This window comes from Vidua chalybeata, chromosome 26 (assembly GCF_026979565.1).
Source record: "Vidua chalybeata isolate OUT-0048 chromosome 26, bVidCha1 merged haplotype, whole genome shotgun sequence".
In the NCBI taxonomy this organism is placed as follows: domain Eukaryota; kingdom Metazoa; phylum Chordata; class Aves; order Passeriformes; family Viduidae; genus Vidua; species Vidua chalybeata.
This window is the reverse complement of record NC_071555.1, coordinates 1,270,311-1,289,294: the sequence shown is the minus strand read 5'-3', so window position 1 is coordinate 1,289,294 and position 18,984 is coordinate 1,270,311. Positions and strand designations below refer to the sequence as shown.

The following is an 18,984-nucleotide window of genomic DNA, read 5'->3' as shown; positions in this document are numbered from 1 at the left end:
AGCAATGAAAAAAAGAATAGCTATGTGCAAAAAGTGAGCACCTATGGAAGGGAAGAAATAAATGATACCATTTAGGACCCTGATCTTCAATTACATAACTGCAGAGTTTTATCTAACTTCCCTACCTCCATGTGACCTGAATCTGTCCCATTATTATGTACATCTGCTTTAAATTATTCTGGATACACTCGAGCTGTATTTGGAAAATATCCTTGACCATTTCTGCATATCCCTCTAATCTCAGAATTAATGGAAGATGTTTTCATTAGTCTTGTTTACATCAAGAAGAGATTTTAAAATATTTAACTACTAAGGGATGAAGGCGGCCCTATATGCATCTCTAAAAATGTCAATTTTTGTACTGCTGCACCTCCAGCCCTGGGGTCAGTTTTGGGGAAGACATCGAAAGGCTGGAGCAGGGAAGGGAATGGAGCTGGGAAAAGGCTGGAGCCCCAGGAGAGGCTGAGGGAGCTGGGAAGGGGCTCAGCCTGGAGAAAAGGAGGCTCAGGGGGGCCCTTGTGGCTCTGCACAGCTCCTGCCAGGAGGGGACAGCCAGGGGGAGGTTTAGATTGGATATTAGGGAAAAATTCTTCATGGAAAGGGTTGTCCAGCAACTGCCCAGGGCAGTGGTGCAGTTCTCATCCTCGGAAGTGTTCAAAAAACATGTGGATGTGGCACCTGGGGACACGGTTAGTAGTGAACATGGTGGTGGTGCTGCTGGGGGAATGGTTGGACTTAATTATCTTAAGGATCTTTTCCAACCTGAACATTTCTGTGAATCAGGTATTAGTAGTTCTGTCAGCAATGGAAAATGGTCTGACTAAAGTCAATCCCATCACAAAGAAGTGGCAAAGTAAATATATTCTGCCTAGATATTGACATCAGAGCCCTCTCGTCAGCCAAAATCCAACACTGAACTGTGGAGGTGTTTATCTGCACCTCCAACTCAACCTGTGCTCCTACAGCTTCCCTCAGTGCCTCCTATTCCACAAAAAATTTCTGTAAGGAGCTGCACAAATTCCCACCATTAATCCCACTACATCAGCCTCTTGCACTCCTTCCTAAGACCTTCCCTCTAAGAAGAAATTAAAACAAAAGAAATTCTTCTCAGCACAACACATAAATACTGCTCCCTCCCCGCCACTTTTCCTTTCTTTAATAGTCCTTCAAGTGGATGGTCAGAAAGTTACTTTTAATCCCAAAGCCTTCTGAGCCAGAGCAGCTAATGAATGTAAATTCACTACTATCTTAAGACCTGGTTCAATGCATTTCATGTTCTGGAGTTAAAACCCCTCATGCACATTTCTGAATATATATATATATATATATATATATATATATATATACACACATATAAAAGGCCAGTCATCATAAATACGAGCCTGGGCATCTGGACTATCTCCTGGAAGCAGGATTACACTTTGATCTCTGAAAATGTTCCTAAGCTCTTTAACAAATCAAGGACACCAGGACGGAAGCAGTAAGTTCCCCACTGATGGAAAGCAGAGATGAAATTGTTTCTTTACAGTTTTTGGCACTTTAGCACAAAAAAAATGAATAAGGGGCTGTGCTCCAGCTCTGGAATCCAACACTGGATGTCAAAGGCCACTCCATCAAAGGCCTTGGCTGGTAAATAAAATTGTTTGTATTTATTTTTAGGTCTTAAACTGACCTTTTATTCCAGACAAGCCTGAGGGTAGGGTAATATCAAAAAAGAATAAACACCCCCTAAAACCCATTTTCATTTTGCAATATTAGGCATGTATCTTGGTTTGAAAGACAGGTGCTTGCCAAGGAAGGTGGGGACATCCCTTGGAATGGAGAATGTGACCCCCTTCCCTCCGAATTATCGTAATCCGGAATTACAGGGCTTTCAGGCAAAGGCACGGGAAAAGAAGCAGTTCTTAGCAGTAGGGATATGTATATGTATATGTATAGGTATATGTATAGGTACATGTACATGAATATGTAACAGTTCTTTAGCAGTATGTGTATATATACACAGTATATATGTGTATATATAAACAGCAGTATGTGGATGTGTGTACACACACAGTAGATGTGTATAAATGTATATATATATATGTATGTATAAATACACAGCAGTGTGCAGATATGTGTACATACACAGATGTGTATAAATGTATATATATATGTGTGTGTATAAATACACAGCAGTGTGCAGATGTGTGTACACACACAGTAGATGTGTATAAATGTATATATATATGTGTGTGTATATACACAGCAGTGTGCAGATGTGCACACACAGTAGATGTGTATAAATGTGTATATATATATATGTATGTATAAATACACAGCAGTGTGCAGATGTGTGTACACACACAGTAGATGTGTATAAATGTGTATATATATACATACATATATATATGTATGTATAAATACAAAGCAGTGTGCAGATGTGCACACACACAGTAGATGTGTATAAATGTATATATATGTATGTATAAATACACAGCAGTGTGCAGATGTGTGTACACACACAGTAGATGTGTATAAATGTATATATATGTGTGTATATACACAGCAGTGTGCAGATGTGTGTACACACACAGTAGATGTGTATAAATGTATATATATGTGTGTATATATACAAAGCAGTGTGCAGATGTATGTACACACACAGTAGATGTGTATAAATGTATATATATATATGTGTGTGTATATATACACAGCAGTGTGCAGATATGTGTACACACACAGAAGATGTGTATATATATATATGTGTGTATATACACAGCAGTGTGCAGATATGTGTACACACACAGTAGATGTGTATAAATGTATATATATATGTATGTATGTATAAATACACAGCAGTGTGCAGATGTGTGTACACACACAGTAGATGTGTATAAATGTATATATATATGTATAAATACACAGCAGTGTGCAGATGTGCACACACACAGTAGATGTGTATAAATGTGTATAAATGTATATATATATATGTGTGTATAAATACACAGCAGTGTGCAGATGTGCACACACACAGTAGATGTGTATAAATGTGTATATATATACATACATATATATATGTATGTATAAATACACAGCAGTGTGCAGATGTGCACACACACAGTAGATGTGTATAAATGTGTATAAATGTATATATATGTATGTATAAATACACAGCAGTGTGCAGATGTGCACACACACAGTAGATGTGTATAAATGTGTATAAATGTATATATATATGTGTGTATAAATACACGGCAGTGCGCAGATGTGCACACACACAGTAGATGTGTATAAATGTGTATAAATGTGTATAAATGTATATATATATATGTGTGTATAAATACACAGCAGTGTGCAGATGTGCACACATACAGTAGATGTGTATAAATGTGTATAAATGTATATATATATGTGTGTATAAATACACGGCAGTGCGCAGATGTGCACACACACAGTAGATGTGTATAAATGTGTATAAATGTGTATAAATGTATATATTATATATATATGTGTGTATAAATACACGGCAGTGCGCAGCTTTGCAGCAGGGGGCGCTGTGCCGCGGGCCTCTCCCCACACGGCAATGGCGGGCGGCGGAACGGGCCCGGGAAGCTCGCAGCGGCGGCTGGGGCGGCACAGGCAGGCACAGCCCCCGGGGCTGGCAAACAAAACGTGACGGACAACCCCGCGGCCTTAGCAGGAGCCGGATGGACACGGGGCGCTGGGGTTGAGCGATAAAGCCCGAGGCAGCGGCAGCCGGGCTCCTCCCGCGGCATCTCCCTCAGCCGGGGAGATGCGCCCTTCGCGAAGGGTCCCGGGTTTTCCTGCGCGGCATCCCAATAGCTGGTGAAGGCCCTTTCCAGTCAGATCGGGTGTAATAAGGTCCCAGTTAACCAGCTGCTCTTACAAGGCTCAGCCACGGTAGGAAAGCAGCGAGAGGACAAAAGCTCCGTAGTGGCAGCGAATCCTCCAGGCGGTGACCGCAGACCGGCTGTGCCGCCTCCGAGCCCGAGAGCGAAAGAGCAGCCGAGCCCAGCCCCTCACCCCCCGGCCAAATTCTCGCTGCATCTCTGCCCTTTTAAAGAGAAAACCCCTCAGGTAAGAGAGTAGCCAGCTGCACCCTTCTCCCTCCTCCTCCTCCTCCTCCCAGCCACATCTTTTGTTCTCTTAAGTATCAGTAGTTATTGTCTCTTAGCAACAAATGGGATAAAATTTCACGAGAGAAAGGGAAAAAAAAAAAAGAAAAAATATCCTAAGCTCCACCAGCATGTTGCATCACAACCGTCCAAATAATCTCTTTAATTCCAACAACTCCCTTTCAAAACCTCTCACATTCCTTCCTCTTATTTTTCACATCATTTTTTTCGATCAGGTGATAGAAATCTGACAAGAATTTTGAAAAACCTGCTCCCTTTGTGGTAAGGCCAACCCTGGCTAACTAACAGGGGCGCAAAGAAAGTTGGAGGAGACTTTCAGAAATATATACATACATATATAACATAGCATTCCATCATTTTCTTGGGGAGAAGAGTCTGTAGAAGAGGATTTTGACAAACACCTTTCCTTCTTCCAAGGCAGCTTTGCCACGTCAAAACACAACGAGCATTAAAATGAGCCAAACGTTCAGCAAGGCAAGTGACACTTTATTGTCACCTTTGACCACTGTTAAGTGGGAGGTCAGGAGCAAGAGACAAGACAGCACAAGGACCTTGGCCTTTACCTGATCTGACCTATTAGCACGCTCCCAGGATAAATTTATTAAAAGCAAATCTGACTAAAATTATGGTCTATGCATTTACAACACTGACAACAATCTTGAAAACCTACCATTACATACCTGAATAAGACTTCAAAAGTTCTGTTTGGATGTAATAACTGCTACAGAAATAGACTCATTTACTGTTGCCAGCTTTGAAAAGAACAAGTCAGACTGGACAGGGTTTAAAGCAACCTGATCTAGTGGAAGGTTCGCTGCCCTTGGAATGGTCCCTTCCAGCCCAGTCTGTTATTTTCTGATTCTTCTGGGGGCTAATTTCTAACAGAACCAATGTCTAGGGCTGTTGCTAATTGTGTATCTTCAATGACTGGAGAGGGAAGACTACTGTCCATGTGGATGAGATCAATTTAAAATTTGTTCTTTCTCTAAAACATAAACTATATTCATGAAAATCGTACCTCACTTAAATAAAATAAAATCACCCACACTGTCCTCACAGTGCCCTGAACTTACACAGAGTAGGAGCTGTAATTTCATCTGTAAAATGTAGGTGGAGAAACACCACTGAAGTTACTGAAGGGGGCAGATAAAGGTGACAGACGTGCAGGTAACTGCACACATCACCACAGCTCCTCTTGCCAGGCAAGACAGATGCCAAGAATAGATGGGAATAGAGCAGGCAGCCCAAGGATGCTGCCCCAGGCAGACTCTGCCAGCAGCCAGGAGTGGAGAGCAGCAGCAGGGACCTGCTCCAAGTGCTGACCATAGGCGGTGGCACAAGGCTTCCCCACAGGGACAGGGTTCCTCATGGGAACATATGGAAGAGCCCAGTGGGGACTTAACTCTGAGAAACAAAACCAGCAGGCACAGGAGTCGGGGAGGAAGGCTGCTGCAGTCTCAGTCCAAATACAAGGATTTTGGAGCCTGCAGTAAGTTCCGAGGCACTGGAGGAATTTGAAGCCAGGCTGGTACAACCAGTGCTTCCAAGCAAGGCTGCACTTTCAAACTGGCAGCTGGCCAAAATGGCCATGTTTGGACTCAAGGTAATTGTTTTCAAGTGAATTGGAGTTAAATAATTAGTGACATAACACGTAAAAAAATTTTGCTTAATGAGGTGGAAAATCTACTGTGGTACAGGAGGTTATGCACAAGTTGATCTCCTTTCTTCAGGGTCCAAGGGCAGCTGTGCTGCCCTGGAGAACAGAGCAGATGGGACACAGGGAATGCTGACGACTGAAGCCAATTTCACCAGGGGAACAAGAGTCACGCTAGATAAGAATAAAGAAGTTCTTGTTCTGCAGCCCTGGGGAGGGTGAGGAAGTCACAGCAACTGGCAAGAGAGCACAAGTCATGGTGTGGCTTTCAGAGCACTGCATACTTTCACTTATGGGCAGCTCTCCATAGCATCACTGAAATTCAAGGACTTTCATCTGTAGGCACTGGGACATGGGAACCAGGCTTATAAAAGAATGGCCAGCTTCCTACAAATGAAACCACCCCCTCTTCTATTGTTACAGCTAACAATAATGGTAAAATGAATACTGAGGGGGTTGCCTCCATGCAGAGGTGAAATAAAATAACAGCATATCAAAACATTGTAGGAAAAAAAAAGGAGTAGAATTACTGACCACTTCCTCTAGACCCTGAAGTATTTGGGAATAAAATCTGAGCCAGAATGAAAAAGGGAGGACTGATTAGTCACTCTAGTCACTAATCAGCACAACCATGACCAAGACCTCCAGCAACCCTCATCTCCTTCCTTTCTGTCTCGTTTAGCATCCCTTAGGACAGGCATAAACACAAGGCAGAGGCTAACTTCAAATTAAACCCCACCTAAAGAACTCCTACAGACCTCAACAGGGAACTAAGAAGGAAAATGAAGTTTGTGTAAAGACATCAAGGGCATTACAAGCAGGAGCCCAAACACAACTGGGATGGTGCTACCACCAGCAGGTCAGGTTGTCATTGTGCTGGGACCCACTGAGTGCCAACACACAGCTAATCCAGCCTGACAGACTCATAGTAGGAACAGAACTATCACAAGGTGAACAATTATGGATTTGTTTGGTTTATTGAGGGAGGTGCAACACTGATCCAGGAAAGCATTGACTGCACTGCTAAAATGCCTCATCACTTTTGCAGAAAGTTGCCTTTCTTTCTTTCCCCTCTCCTCCAGCTACATTTTTATGACAAAAATAAAATTCCCCTCCTTTGGAGCAGAGCATGGACATCTGCAGGGACTGTGCCTGACAGCACACACACTTCCTAACAGGTTGTCCTGTGGCTGCCTCCATCCCTGCAAGTGTTCAAGGCCAGGCTGAATGGAGCTTGGAGCAACCTCTTCTAGAAGTTGTCCCTACCCATGTCAGGGGGTGCCACTGGATGATCTTTAGGGTGCCATCCAACCCAAACCCTGCTGGGGTTCAAGAGCATCAGTGTGGGCTGCTCTTGTTGTCAAAAAATAATATGCTACAAGAGGCAACTCCTCTGCCAGAGTCACTCATCAGTGAGAAATCTGCCCCACCTGCTCAGATATGGAAGAAAAGGTTTTACACTGCTCCTCGCAGGCCCAACACTGACACTTTCAAAACCATCAGGGTTGGTTTGCTTATGTACATATTTATTCGCTGGCAGAAAGCTATAAATATTCAAAAAGCCAAAGTATCAGCACAAAAATGTTACTGTTTCCCAACAGATCAGTTGAAAGCGAGCACTGCTGCTTGCTGAGGCAAAACAACTCCTTAGATTCCCTGGGATCCATCTGAGTGGGCAGGCAGAGGTGCTAGGCTGCTGCTGCTGAAGTATCTGAAGCAAAACACATCTCAGGAGCCATCTAGGTTACATCTCTGAAAGCAGTCACAACACTTTAAAGTCGGGCAGTTCATCACAAAACCAGAATTTGGATCATTTACAGCCTTTTCCCCTCTTTTTTCCTCCTCCGGGTAGACTGGATCCAATCCCTGTAAGGGTTGGGTATTAACAGATTGCACCAGGAAGCTTCAAGAAAAGCATGTTGTCTCCAGTTATTTAACAGTTAAAACATATGGGAATAATCGGTGGGATTTGTATTGTTTTCACTTCTTATCTTGAACAACTCCTCTTTGGTAAAATTCAATACATTTGTCCCTAAACTCTGGACCCCGCCACAATTCTCCAAGTTGCAACTTTCAATTCAAGCAAACTCGATGACACCTAATGGTAACTGGTCTGTGGCCAATCCCAAATGGATTCACACCCAGAACTCTGGCAACACCTTCAGTATTCCTCCCTCTGATCCAGAACTTCAGACCAGACTGGGGTTTGTTTTGTAATACACGAGTTTATTCTGAAACTGGTTCCATCTCCTGATCTAGCAGAAGGAACCAACAGCATCCTCCCAGGAACAGCATGAGAAAAGTCAATCGCTTCCATAGCAACCAACGTGCCAAATTATGGCTCTTCTGCAATTAGGGCTGATCACAATGATTTCCCATTCCCTTCAGGTCAGTGGGCTTGACAGTGCTGGGACAACCACAAGATTCAACAGTAAAAGCATTTGTCAGATCACGGTTGGTTTGATTATTTCCTCTCCTTCCTCCCAGTTCATCACTGCTCAATATGACAGAGGTTGGACCAGAATCCTGCTGGCTAAATTTGTTTGGGGTTTTGTAGGATTTTTTTGGCTCAGTGCCTGTATTTTCACAATGAAAAATCAGAGAGGAGTGCTGGTTCCTGCATTCCCTCTTAAAGGGTTTTTTCTAAGACCTGAGAAGCATTTTGTTGTGTTTAGGAGAAACACGTGGATAGTGTAAAATGAAAAATACACTTTTTACATGATAAAAAGAGAGATGCAGCAGCAAGCAGATGTCAAGCTCAACGATTCTTTAACCAAAGGAAAAGAAAAAGGAGCGATGAGATGAACACAAGTGCTGCTGCCATGGTAAATCACTCCTCTCCCTGTCTGTGGCGGGAGCACCGCAGTGATTCCTACCTCAGTCACGGATGAAAACAGATGCCTGCCAGCCTAATGTGCAACAAGCGAACCAGACACTCAAGATCTGTGTCCCAAAATTTCTGAAGAAGGAGTTAATCAAATTAAAGGATAATGTCATAACAGACTTAGCCTTTGGAACACCACGACAAGGTAATAAATTATAGAAAATGCAACTGCAAACATTAATCTGAGGCAAAAGGCTATTACCTGAAAGCACCATCCATCTCCAACAGATTTTCTCAGCACTTAGAAGTCAAAACATGTTTTAGCTACCATGAAAGACAAAAAAGCAGCTCAAAGAAAGATGCCCTTGTGACCACAACTAAGAACCAAGAAGCCAGGACAGTGTTTACCACACAAGCAGTGCCTCTTGGCAAGAGTGAGGTGTGATAAAGTGGAGGAAAACCCCTACATATTAAACTGAGTCACTAGAATCACTGCAGAAAAGGTTTGACAGTTGAACAACAGAGGTTTGAAGGTCAATTCCTGCTATTCTACGTTATCCTCCTTGAAGAGCAATGATGGATGTGAGGGGGTCATCCCCAGCCTCCCTGCCTTCAGAGGGTTGACAAGAGGGAAAACACAAATGCCTCTGTTGAACAGTGTCTGCAGGACTGGAGCAGAGACAGGGAGGGAAGGTGGATCAGAAACCTTCCAAGACCCTCCTTATAAAGTCTCTGCTAAGTCACAGAATGGTCTGGGTTGGAGGAGACCTTTTAGCTCATCCAGTTCCACCATCCACTAGACCAGGTTGCTCTAAGCCCTGTCCAACCTGGCCTTGAACATTTCCAGGGATGGGAGACTTCTGCCAGGGCCTCATTACCCACACAGGGAAGAGACAAGGAAGAACTCCTTCTCCACCAGGGACACTTCAAGTCAAGGACTGAAATCTGAACAACCTCTGCAACTACAAAAACTTCTAGAGAAACATAATTTGACTCAATGATCCTTGTGGGTGCCTTTCAACTCAGCTTATTCTGTGATAATTCTGGTAGAAAGGAGTTTTTCGAAGTCATGGAACAGCTTTTTTTTTTGGCCATCATCTTAGCTGCAACAACTATAAAATATGGGCCAATTTCTAAATTCATTTAAGAAGATTTAATAATTTTTAAGTATCTCTGTTCTTTTCTCTATACAAGGAATGTAATAAAAAAAAGAAATTATACCCAGCTTAAAACTTTACTATTTGTGCTTGGTATTAGAACTTCCCTCCACGATACCACTCAGTATTGTGATCTTCTTCCTCCTTCCTTGGCATTGGAACGTTGGGAGCACGTCACTCCCCCACACTGACTCACACTGAAGATGTCACAAGCAAATTTTCCCCCCAGCAGCATGAGGGGCACTGCAGTTGCTCAGGAAACCACCTCCCTGGAATGTGCTGAAATTTGCCTGAAGCCTTAAAATAAACATTTTGATACTGAGCAAAATTTCACCTCTCGGCATCTCAAATTGAAGTCGTTATTCCTGTATATGCAGAGTAGCTAATGTTCTCTTTTCTTTGCTATTTAGTGTTTTAAACTGCTTTCAATTGTATAATTAATTACATTTTTTGTCAGGGATCACATTAAAAACCGCTCCACCTCCCCTCCACTGCCAGGCAGATCATCAGCCTAATTTTCTTCCTTCTTTCAACTCACACCGTTATTCTTGGAAACGCTCAGGATTTAGCACTGTGTGCTGTATCTTCACAGGATGCACACATTTTAGAAGAGGGTTAATGTAAGCCTAGCACAGAAGAAAGGAGTTGTATTTCCTTGGAAAACTGACTCCAGGCAGTGCCTGAAGCTTTGCCAAGATCCAGAGTAGGACTCTTCCTCCACCTTCCCATCAGGAGCTGGATGCTGTGTCCCCTTTGCTTCCTGCAAGTTGACCACAACTTAGTTCTTTCTTTACCTCTTCACACAAGGATCCTCCCCCAACCACCTCCTTCTTCCAAGGTGGTGTATCTCGAGCTTGGAATCCAGCCTTCCAGACCAGCAAAACCTCCAGCCCCCACATTACTGCTACTTTCACAGAAGAATCCATGAATTTGGGCAGTTGATTCCATGAACAACTTCAGAAATCCTTCCCCAATGGATTCTATCCTCCCCTCTTTCCCTGCCTGTCCCAACTGCCAATATAAATCTGGCCACAGTCCCTGGACATGGGCACACATGAAGAGAGCAGCTCCCTAACAGGTCCCTGGGATCACATTTAAGGAAACTGAAACAAACTGAATCCCCAACCTGCAGTTTCTACCTCGACTCCGAGTCCCTGCTCTTCCCTGGCTCGTCCTGTTCTGCTCTTATCTCATTTCCCTTTTCCAAGTACACCAAGATGGCACATGGGGACACAGTCTCATGGTGGCCTTGGGAGAGCTTGGTTTACAGTTGGACTCGATAGCTCTAAAGGGCTTTTCCAACCTTCTTGGTCCCACTGTGACAACTCTGCCATTGTCACTTTTTTCCTTCCTTAATGACGCTTCATGTTCCTTTCATGAAACTTCAAGGCAGTACAAAACTGCACTTTTCCTTTCAGATCACTAAACTATCAGCAAGAGGAGGAGATCCAACAGCAGAAACAGAAATTTAAGAAATTGCAGATCCCATTGTCAGAGCCCATCCCTGGGCTTGGCAGGAGTCCTGCCCTCCAAAGCTCTGGAAGAGGGGAGGCACATGTCTGGGTGTGGGAATGTGGAATTTATGTTTTTTTAATCTTACAAGGCAATGATAATTCTCTGTGGATGCAATCATAATAAGTTTATAATTATTAACAATTATAAACATGACAGCTGAAGCCGTTCAGTTAGGAAAAAAGGTCTGCAGCAGCACAATTTTAATTGTAATTCATGATGACTGAAAAAGGAGCAGCACTTTTCACGGCAACTGTGGCCTCAAATTAGGCATTGCCAAGCACAGGAACTGTCTTTTGATTTTCTGAGACAACTTCTCTTTCAGACAATACATTCAAGAAAGCCCACATTCAAAATCTGGACAACATTCAATTAATTCCTCCAATTTTGAGTACTCTGTAAGTTCTTCTTCAAGTTCATCAGCCACAGGAATAAGCAACATCCTGATTCCACAGTCATTTATTAGTATGACCTGGGTGACTGTAGCTACAGATTTCAGAGGCAGATGTCACACATTTGCACACCGTTTCAACATATTAAACATTCTTTTTTCCATCCAAAGCCTATAGCGAGTATGGATCCCTTTGGTTCATTATCAAGGAAAGCCAGGGGAAGAATCTGCATAATTCAGCACAGAATCCACCAAAACACTTGCTGCTGTTTTCAGCCTTCTCCCAGCACCTCCAGCCTTCCCCAGGTTGCCACTTCCAAGTGAGGAAGAATCTGGGATACAATACTGAGCTGCAGATTCCAGGCACTCCCATGTGCTGGGTTTGCCGGGGCTTGGGGGATTTAGGTAAAGCCTGCCTGAGCTGACAGACATGAACAGGGTTGAGCCTGGAAGGGACATGACCCACTTTATTTATTTTTCAACCAGAGGCCTCAAGCAACATGTATGCATTTCAGAGCAACTGCTACAGGATACATAAATTAGAAGGTATTCCTTAACAAAATAAAAGTAAACACCCCAATATTCTTGGATGCAGGCAACAAAGTCCTTCAGTTTTGCTTTAAGCTGATTTAATGATGTTTCTGAGACGTGGTTTTATTCCAGCAGACTAGCATTAAAAATTAAATTTAAAGCAAGACTGTTTATTGGCTCATTTTTATCTTCTCAAAAGCAACTCTCTAGACCTTCTAAATTATTCTGAGGAGAGAGCAGCCACATGCAAAATTGCAAGAAACAAACGTAAATGGGCAATAATCAGAAATTAATGCTTACTCAAATTTCCAAGACAGTGAAACTTGGTTAGGGAAGGTCCAACCAACCATCTAGCCAAAGGAGCCATATTATACATTTAAAAAGTCTTTCTGGCCGTTGCCCCTGTTTGCACAGAGCCTTTGCATGCAGCTTACCGGGGCAGAATGCATCAACGTCCAGCTTCTGGGCAGAGAGGGTTGGGGAGCCAAGCTCGGACTCTGGGATTCGAGGGCTCTCAACAAACTTTGCTTTCCTCAGAGGGGCTACAGGAGAAGGAGGGGGAGAGAAAAAGAGAGGTCATGAGTAAGGGAAATAGCAAGCAACAGATGGAAGCACTTAACTAAACGACACTGTCAGACTCATATCAGGTTACCCTTTTTTTTTTTTCCCCAGGAAAAAAAATTATCTACATTCTTTACAAAGGAGATGGCTCTTGGTTAAACTTTCAAACCGCACAGGCCGACTTTAAAGCGTGTGAACACTGAGGCACATTCCTGATACTCTAAAACATTTTCTTTTCTCCTACTTTATTAATTTTTTTATAGGAAGTAAATGAGCCTGGATCCAGCAACTGTGGAAAAGCAAAGATCTTAGAGAGGTGCACAGAGCCCATCAGGTTTTAAGATATTTAACTGTAAATATCTGAACTGAACACATAAATGCTGTGTTCCATAATTGTTTCCTTGAACGTAAAATTTCAATTTCAAGACAGTCTCATTGTTGGACCAAACAGGTTTGGTGTTCAACACAAAAGAGCAGAGCACTGTGGAAGCCAAGAAGAAGCACTCCACTTTTATCCCTGCAAATCCATAAAAGATCAAGAGACTTAATAGAGGATGGGGAAAAGGTAAAAGTGTCTGTAACAAAGCATCACTGACCACTAGTGCTAGAAAAATGGGATTTTCTCCATGTTTTAACAGTCTGAACTCTAAAAGACATGAAATTCCAGACAACATTTTTTTTGGAGTAAAATTAATAAAATTGGTTTAGTAAAAGTCTTTAAATATATTCCAGACCAGAGAAAGAGAACTAGAGAATAAGTTACATGCAGAGATTGTCATATTGCATTTCCAAGTTAAACTCTCATGCCCATTACAATGAAAGGCTAATTTGAAAAGCCCCTCAGCACTGATTCTGGGGGTCAGTGGCTTCTGCCCCTCCATTTACATAATTTATCGTTCCCTGTCTAGCAAATTAAATTTGGGATCTGCAGCTAAAGATTGGGAGGTTGTTCTTTTGCATCTCCTGTAATAAAAGCTCAACAGGTCAGAGAATGATCTCTGAGGCAGCAATAAATCTCTTGGTTTTAGGGAGCTGCTGTGGTGCTAGGAAAGGCTGAGAAGGTCCAAGATGGGGAGCCTGACAGACAATGCACAACCAGATCACTCAAACTGAGCTACACATTAGTGATCCCAGAGTTCTTTTTAAATGGAGCGCGCAAAACAGAGATGCAGATTGAGGTGTGGTTTTTTAATAGAAAGTCCCTGTGAAGCAGAAGAAAGGCAAGGAATCAACCCCCCCATCTCTGCACCAGAACAGGTGTGCTAAAAGGCCTCCTCTCTACCCCCTCATGATCCATCTCAGGAGATGTGCTGAGGGAAAACAGGTACCACGGTTCCATTTTGCACACAAAAATCCCGGATGAATATGAGACATATTGCCAGCACATTCCCTGCAAGCCCATCAGGGCTGGTGTAACAGGAGCCCTGCAGGGCAGGAGGAATGTGAGAAACTCAGGAAGATAAGGACAGCCTGGAGCCCCTTCTCCCCCCATCCCACGATGGTCATGGATGTGGCAGCACCACTCAAACACACAACCTGATGCTAAACGCTGCAAGCCAGCAGTCAATTCTGTATAATCCCCCCTGGAAAAAATCCCACAAACACCCCACAGCCACACACTGGCCAACACCCAGGAAACATCCCAGTAACAATCTTGTGCCAGATCCTGATGTAATGAAAACATTTTAATATTGAAAAGATTATTGCTATGGCCCGAAAATTGTTTAAAATAATAATTCTGCACAGGTCAATCCTTTAATATTTAGTTTGTCATTGCAGTTTTAATAAATATGTTTTATTACAGTCTCAGTAACAGCCATTTCTATAATATACATTAAAAATAGCTTGTCTTTTCTTTATCATTTCTGGCTGACACCAGGACCATATATCATCCCATGCACATGTGGCAGTGCTCGCTGTGTGCTAAAATACAAAACTCAGAGAATTTTCACAGTTCAAGAAATGTTAATGACTGATGGGATTGTCACTAGACAGTTCTGCACTAAAAAGCATTTTTAAAAAGAGGAAGGAGAATTTTAATAAACACAGAGAGGGCAATGTGCTCACTGCACCACTTGCTGTGTGGACACACAGGTCTGTGGAAGATGCAGGACCTGCATGTTTTGACAGATTGGCACTGAACAGCTCTCACCTGTAAGGAAGGAATTGATCTCCCATTCCACTGGGTTTTATTTCTACATTTACTCTGGATCTCTTTTACTCCTCACTGAGGTGCCCACTGCCCCACTGATTCCACAGAACTGACTGATGACAGCAGATGTGATCAGCTCATGGATCCAACAAGCTGATCCACTATTTTTTCTCTTGAGGGCAATAAAGAACATCATATCACCAATGTGGTGAAATCTCCATATACTGCAAGTTCAACACACAATTTTAATGCATTTCACAGTGTCACAAAATCACAGAGTGGGTTGTGTTGGAAGGGAATTTAAAGCTCATTCAGTTCCACTCCCTGGAACTGGGCAGGGGATATCTTCCACTGCACCAGGTACTACTGTCCAGCCTGGCCTGGCATCTATTTTATTTTGTTTTTGTTCCCTCAAAAGCATGACTTGAGCCTTAAAAACACACTTCCACCAGCCAAGACACACCACGTCACCATGACTCACAGACAACAGTTTACTTTAAAAGGCTCAAGTCAATACAAACTTCTCCATGTAAATACAGGTGGGGAAAAATCACAGAAGGAAGAGTTTCTGTTATTACAAATACCCTAAGTGTGGAAAAGGCAAAACTCCTCCTAACTCACCCATAACTCGATTACAGGAAAGGAGGATTTTCATGTACAAGAATTAAGCACCTCTGACTCATGTTCAAATGAAGATTATCCTGACAGATTCAGATTTGGGCATTAGTCTTCTACTGGAAAAATGGAAATATCATCAACTCTAAAATCTGGTTTGACACTCTACAGCCAAATGTTAATGGGTAACTCTGATCTTTTTTATAAAAATGGCTTTTCAAGGCACAACGGTTTGCCTTGGTCCTGAACCCCTTCCTGAGAGCAAAGGCAAATCTTATAATCATAGTCATGGGATGAGCTTCTGGCACAAGTTATAAAAACTAACAAAAGCATGAAACAATTATTTGAAGTATTCTGTACCTGCTCAGTCCTTTAGGCCTCTTATTCCTGTAAGGATTTTCTGTATGAAACTGAAAACTGACCAACTCCTGGCGTTAAACAGCATGAAAATAGCCCTTCATGTTACACAACTGGAGTTTTTCTGAGCAGAAAAAATGACATCTTCCAAGAACACCAGGGAAAAGGATGTCTGCAATAACCAGTTATAAAAATATAACGGACTGAGTAAAGATGGCAGTCACTGGCAACACTGGTTTTCTAGAACTGCAAAACTAGCATTTAGTTCAGAAAAAGCATATTGATTACTTGGAGCCTAAAGTCACAACCCTGTCCCTGGGGTCCCACTGCCTGGCTGCAGCCCATGATCTGTGTCCACCTCACGGGCCAGTCCCGTGCCCAGTGGCTTGGTGACAAACACGTTTGCATCACACAGGAACTGACTTGCTACTACTGAAGAAGGAACTGCAATTTCAGTGGCTGAGATGTTATTTCAAACCAATACTGCACATGTTTGGGGCCAGTTCTGCAGTTCTTAGTGAGATTAATCCCCACTGGTGTCCAAGCCAGCAGAGCAAAACTGAAAATCCTTCTGTCGATGCAAATAAAATTCTCATTTGACTTTGCCAGCAACTTGTCCTGTGTGAGGAAAATGATGCTTATTCCGGGGCAGGAATTAACCATGTAATGCAAAACACTTAGCAGTGCCAGCAGTCAGAAAATTTAATTAGCTGGCTTGTTTATGACACCTTCTGCATCAGGTTATCTATCTTCCAGTGGGGACAAAGTATGTTCCTTGTGGGAGTTGGGAGGCCCTGGCACAGGTGCCCAGAGCAGCTGTGCCTGCCCCTGGATCCCTGGCAGTGCCCCAGGCCAGGTTGGACGGGGCTTGGAGCAGCCTGGGGCAGTGGAAGGTGTCCCTGCCATGGCAGGACATGAGACCAGATGGGCTTTAAGGTCCCTTCCCACCCAAACCAGTCTATCACAGAATCCCAGACCTAACACGAGGGGAATTATTTCATTAGTAACTGCAATGTCAGCAGCCTGACTTTTTAAGGCTCTCTTTAAAAACAGGGGTTCAGAACACTGGAGAAGTTCTGGTTTTTGCCTGGCAAACTGAAACGATCTGCCCCATTCAGAACATCCCTCACTCTTGCATGCCCATACTAGTGACCACTGAGGCTGCCACTCTAGAGTCTGGATGAGCAATTTGGGAGAGCTGTGACCCCACTGTGAGCAGGAGCTGCTGCTGGTTTATCCTTCTGAACATTGGCAGGTAGTACTGGGATCAATGCAAGCATCTACTCCCACATCGAACCAAACCAAAATAAATACAGATGTGTCTAGTCTTTTGGAATAATCACTTTATCTCTAGCAGCACTGCGTTCTCATTCAGCCTATTGAGTTCCATAATTCTATTGCATTTTCTGTAACACCATTTAACCATTTATAGATGAGTTAGTATTTTAATTAAAAAAGGGTTTTCTTTAGATTAAAAGGCATTGATAAAAGAAAATTATAATGGATTAGCAAAAGGTTTCAGCTGTGAAATTCAGTTTGAGCTCTGAAAGGAATCTTTACTAACAAGGGGTTATTAACACCTTAATGACCAGACTGAACAAGGCTTTATTTCAGCAGATGTGAATTCACACAACAATTTGGCTACAACATACACACAGACACCTTTGTCTGTGCACACACCCACAAAGATACACAGATTTATCTATGTCCAAGGAAAATGTTGGAGGAAACAGCAACTCTTTTCCCATTGCATGGATGATGGAATGATGCATCCCAGGGAACCTGGAAGCCTCTCAGTGTCCCAGCCCCTTACAAGAACTAGGAAAATGGACATTACTGCCCAAACTGCATCAACACAAACCACTGCAGCTTTTTATTCACAGACTCTCACACACTTCATCACACAAACACACATGGCCACATGCCTGGATTCTCCTGGCTTGCTCCTATGCCAGGTCCTGGAAGAGTCTGGCCAAGGAGCTGGGCTCAAAATCAAATTTGTGCCCAGTTTTCTGTTCTCTCCATGTTAAACAGTTGAATTTCACCTGTGCTTTGAACCTCCCTCTGCCACAAGAGGATGAAATAATGAAATTTGCTCTCTCTGTGTGAAAATATTTTGTTTATCACGGGTTGTTGAGGTGAAAACATGCCAAAAAAATGATGAGTACATTTCATAGAATCACAAACTGGTTTGGATTGGAAAGAATCTTGAAGATCACCTGGTTCCAACCCCCTGCTATTGGATATTTACTCATGTCTTGTTACTAATCCAGCTGAGGAAGAGTTGAATTTTGCACATTAATACTGTGTTTTAAACTACTGTAAGCACAATTTTATCACAGAATGTTAAGGGGTTGGAATGGACCCTAAAGTTCACCTAGTTGAAATCCCCCCTGGATGGGAAGGGACATCTCCTACTAGACCACGTTGCTCAAGCTTTATCCAACCCTGCTTTTAACACTTCCAGGAATGGGAAAGCCACAGCCTTCATAACTCCCACAGCCTCTTTTGTAACATAAATTTGATATTTGAATCAAATCCTCAAAATCACTAAGGTTTACAAAATCCTGCCCAAGCTGTGCTATGTTTGGGAAAAGCCAGAGTCATGATTTGAAGAGCAAACTTTGGAAGCTTAGACTTAAAGAGGAAAGGTGGGTGCCCAGTGCATCCTCCCTTCCCATCTTTCACTCATGCCAGATCCTGGCTCCTGTTTGGAAGCACCTCAGCAGCTCTGCAGTGCTGTGCAGAGCTGACTTTATTGAAGTCTCCCTCAAACGAAAATGTTTTTAGTGCTGCAGAGTTATTGATCCACAGAGCTCCTGGAACAAATAACTGTCACATTCAGCACAGCTGCACGAAGCCCAGCACACGGGTGATGCAGCTTTGCTCCTTCCTCTGGCCCAAAGGACCCTTTATTTGGCTGAGGTAAGAGCCAGAAAGAGGAAATTATGGAACATGTGATTATTTTTGCTGTGGCACTAATGCTGGAACCCTAGAATGGCTTTTGTTAGAAAAAACCTTAAAAAAATGATCCAGTCCCACTCCCTGTCATGGGCAGGGACATCTCCCACTAGACCAGCTTGCTCCAAGC

At 42.9% G+C, this 18,984-nt stretch overlaps 1 protein-coding gene across 1 annotated transcript in view; it reads right to left on the bottom strand.

The window, feature by feature from the left end:
* Positions 1 to 18,984, bottom strand: part of TANC2 (tetratricopeptide repeat, ankyrin repeat and coiled-coil containing 2) — a 163,881-nt gene that overhangs the window by 83,165 nt on the left and 61,732 nt on the right. Inside the window, exon 6 of the mRNA XM_053965105.1 lies at positions 12,643 to 12,750. Within this exon, the coding sequence (XP_053821080.1) occupies positions 12,643 to 12,750 (108 nt within the window). The remainder of the gene's footprint in view (positions 1 to 12,642; positions 12,751 to 18,984) is intronic.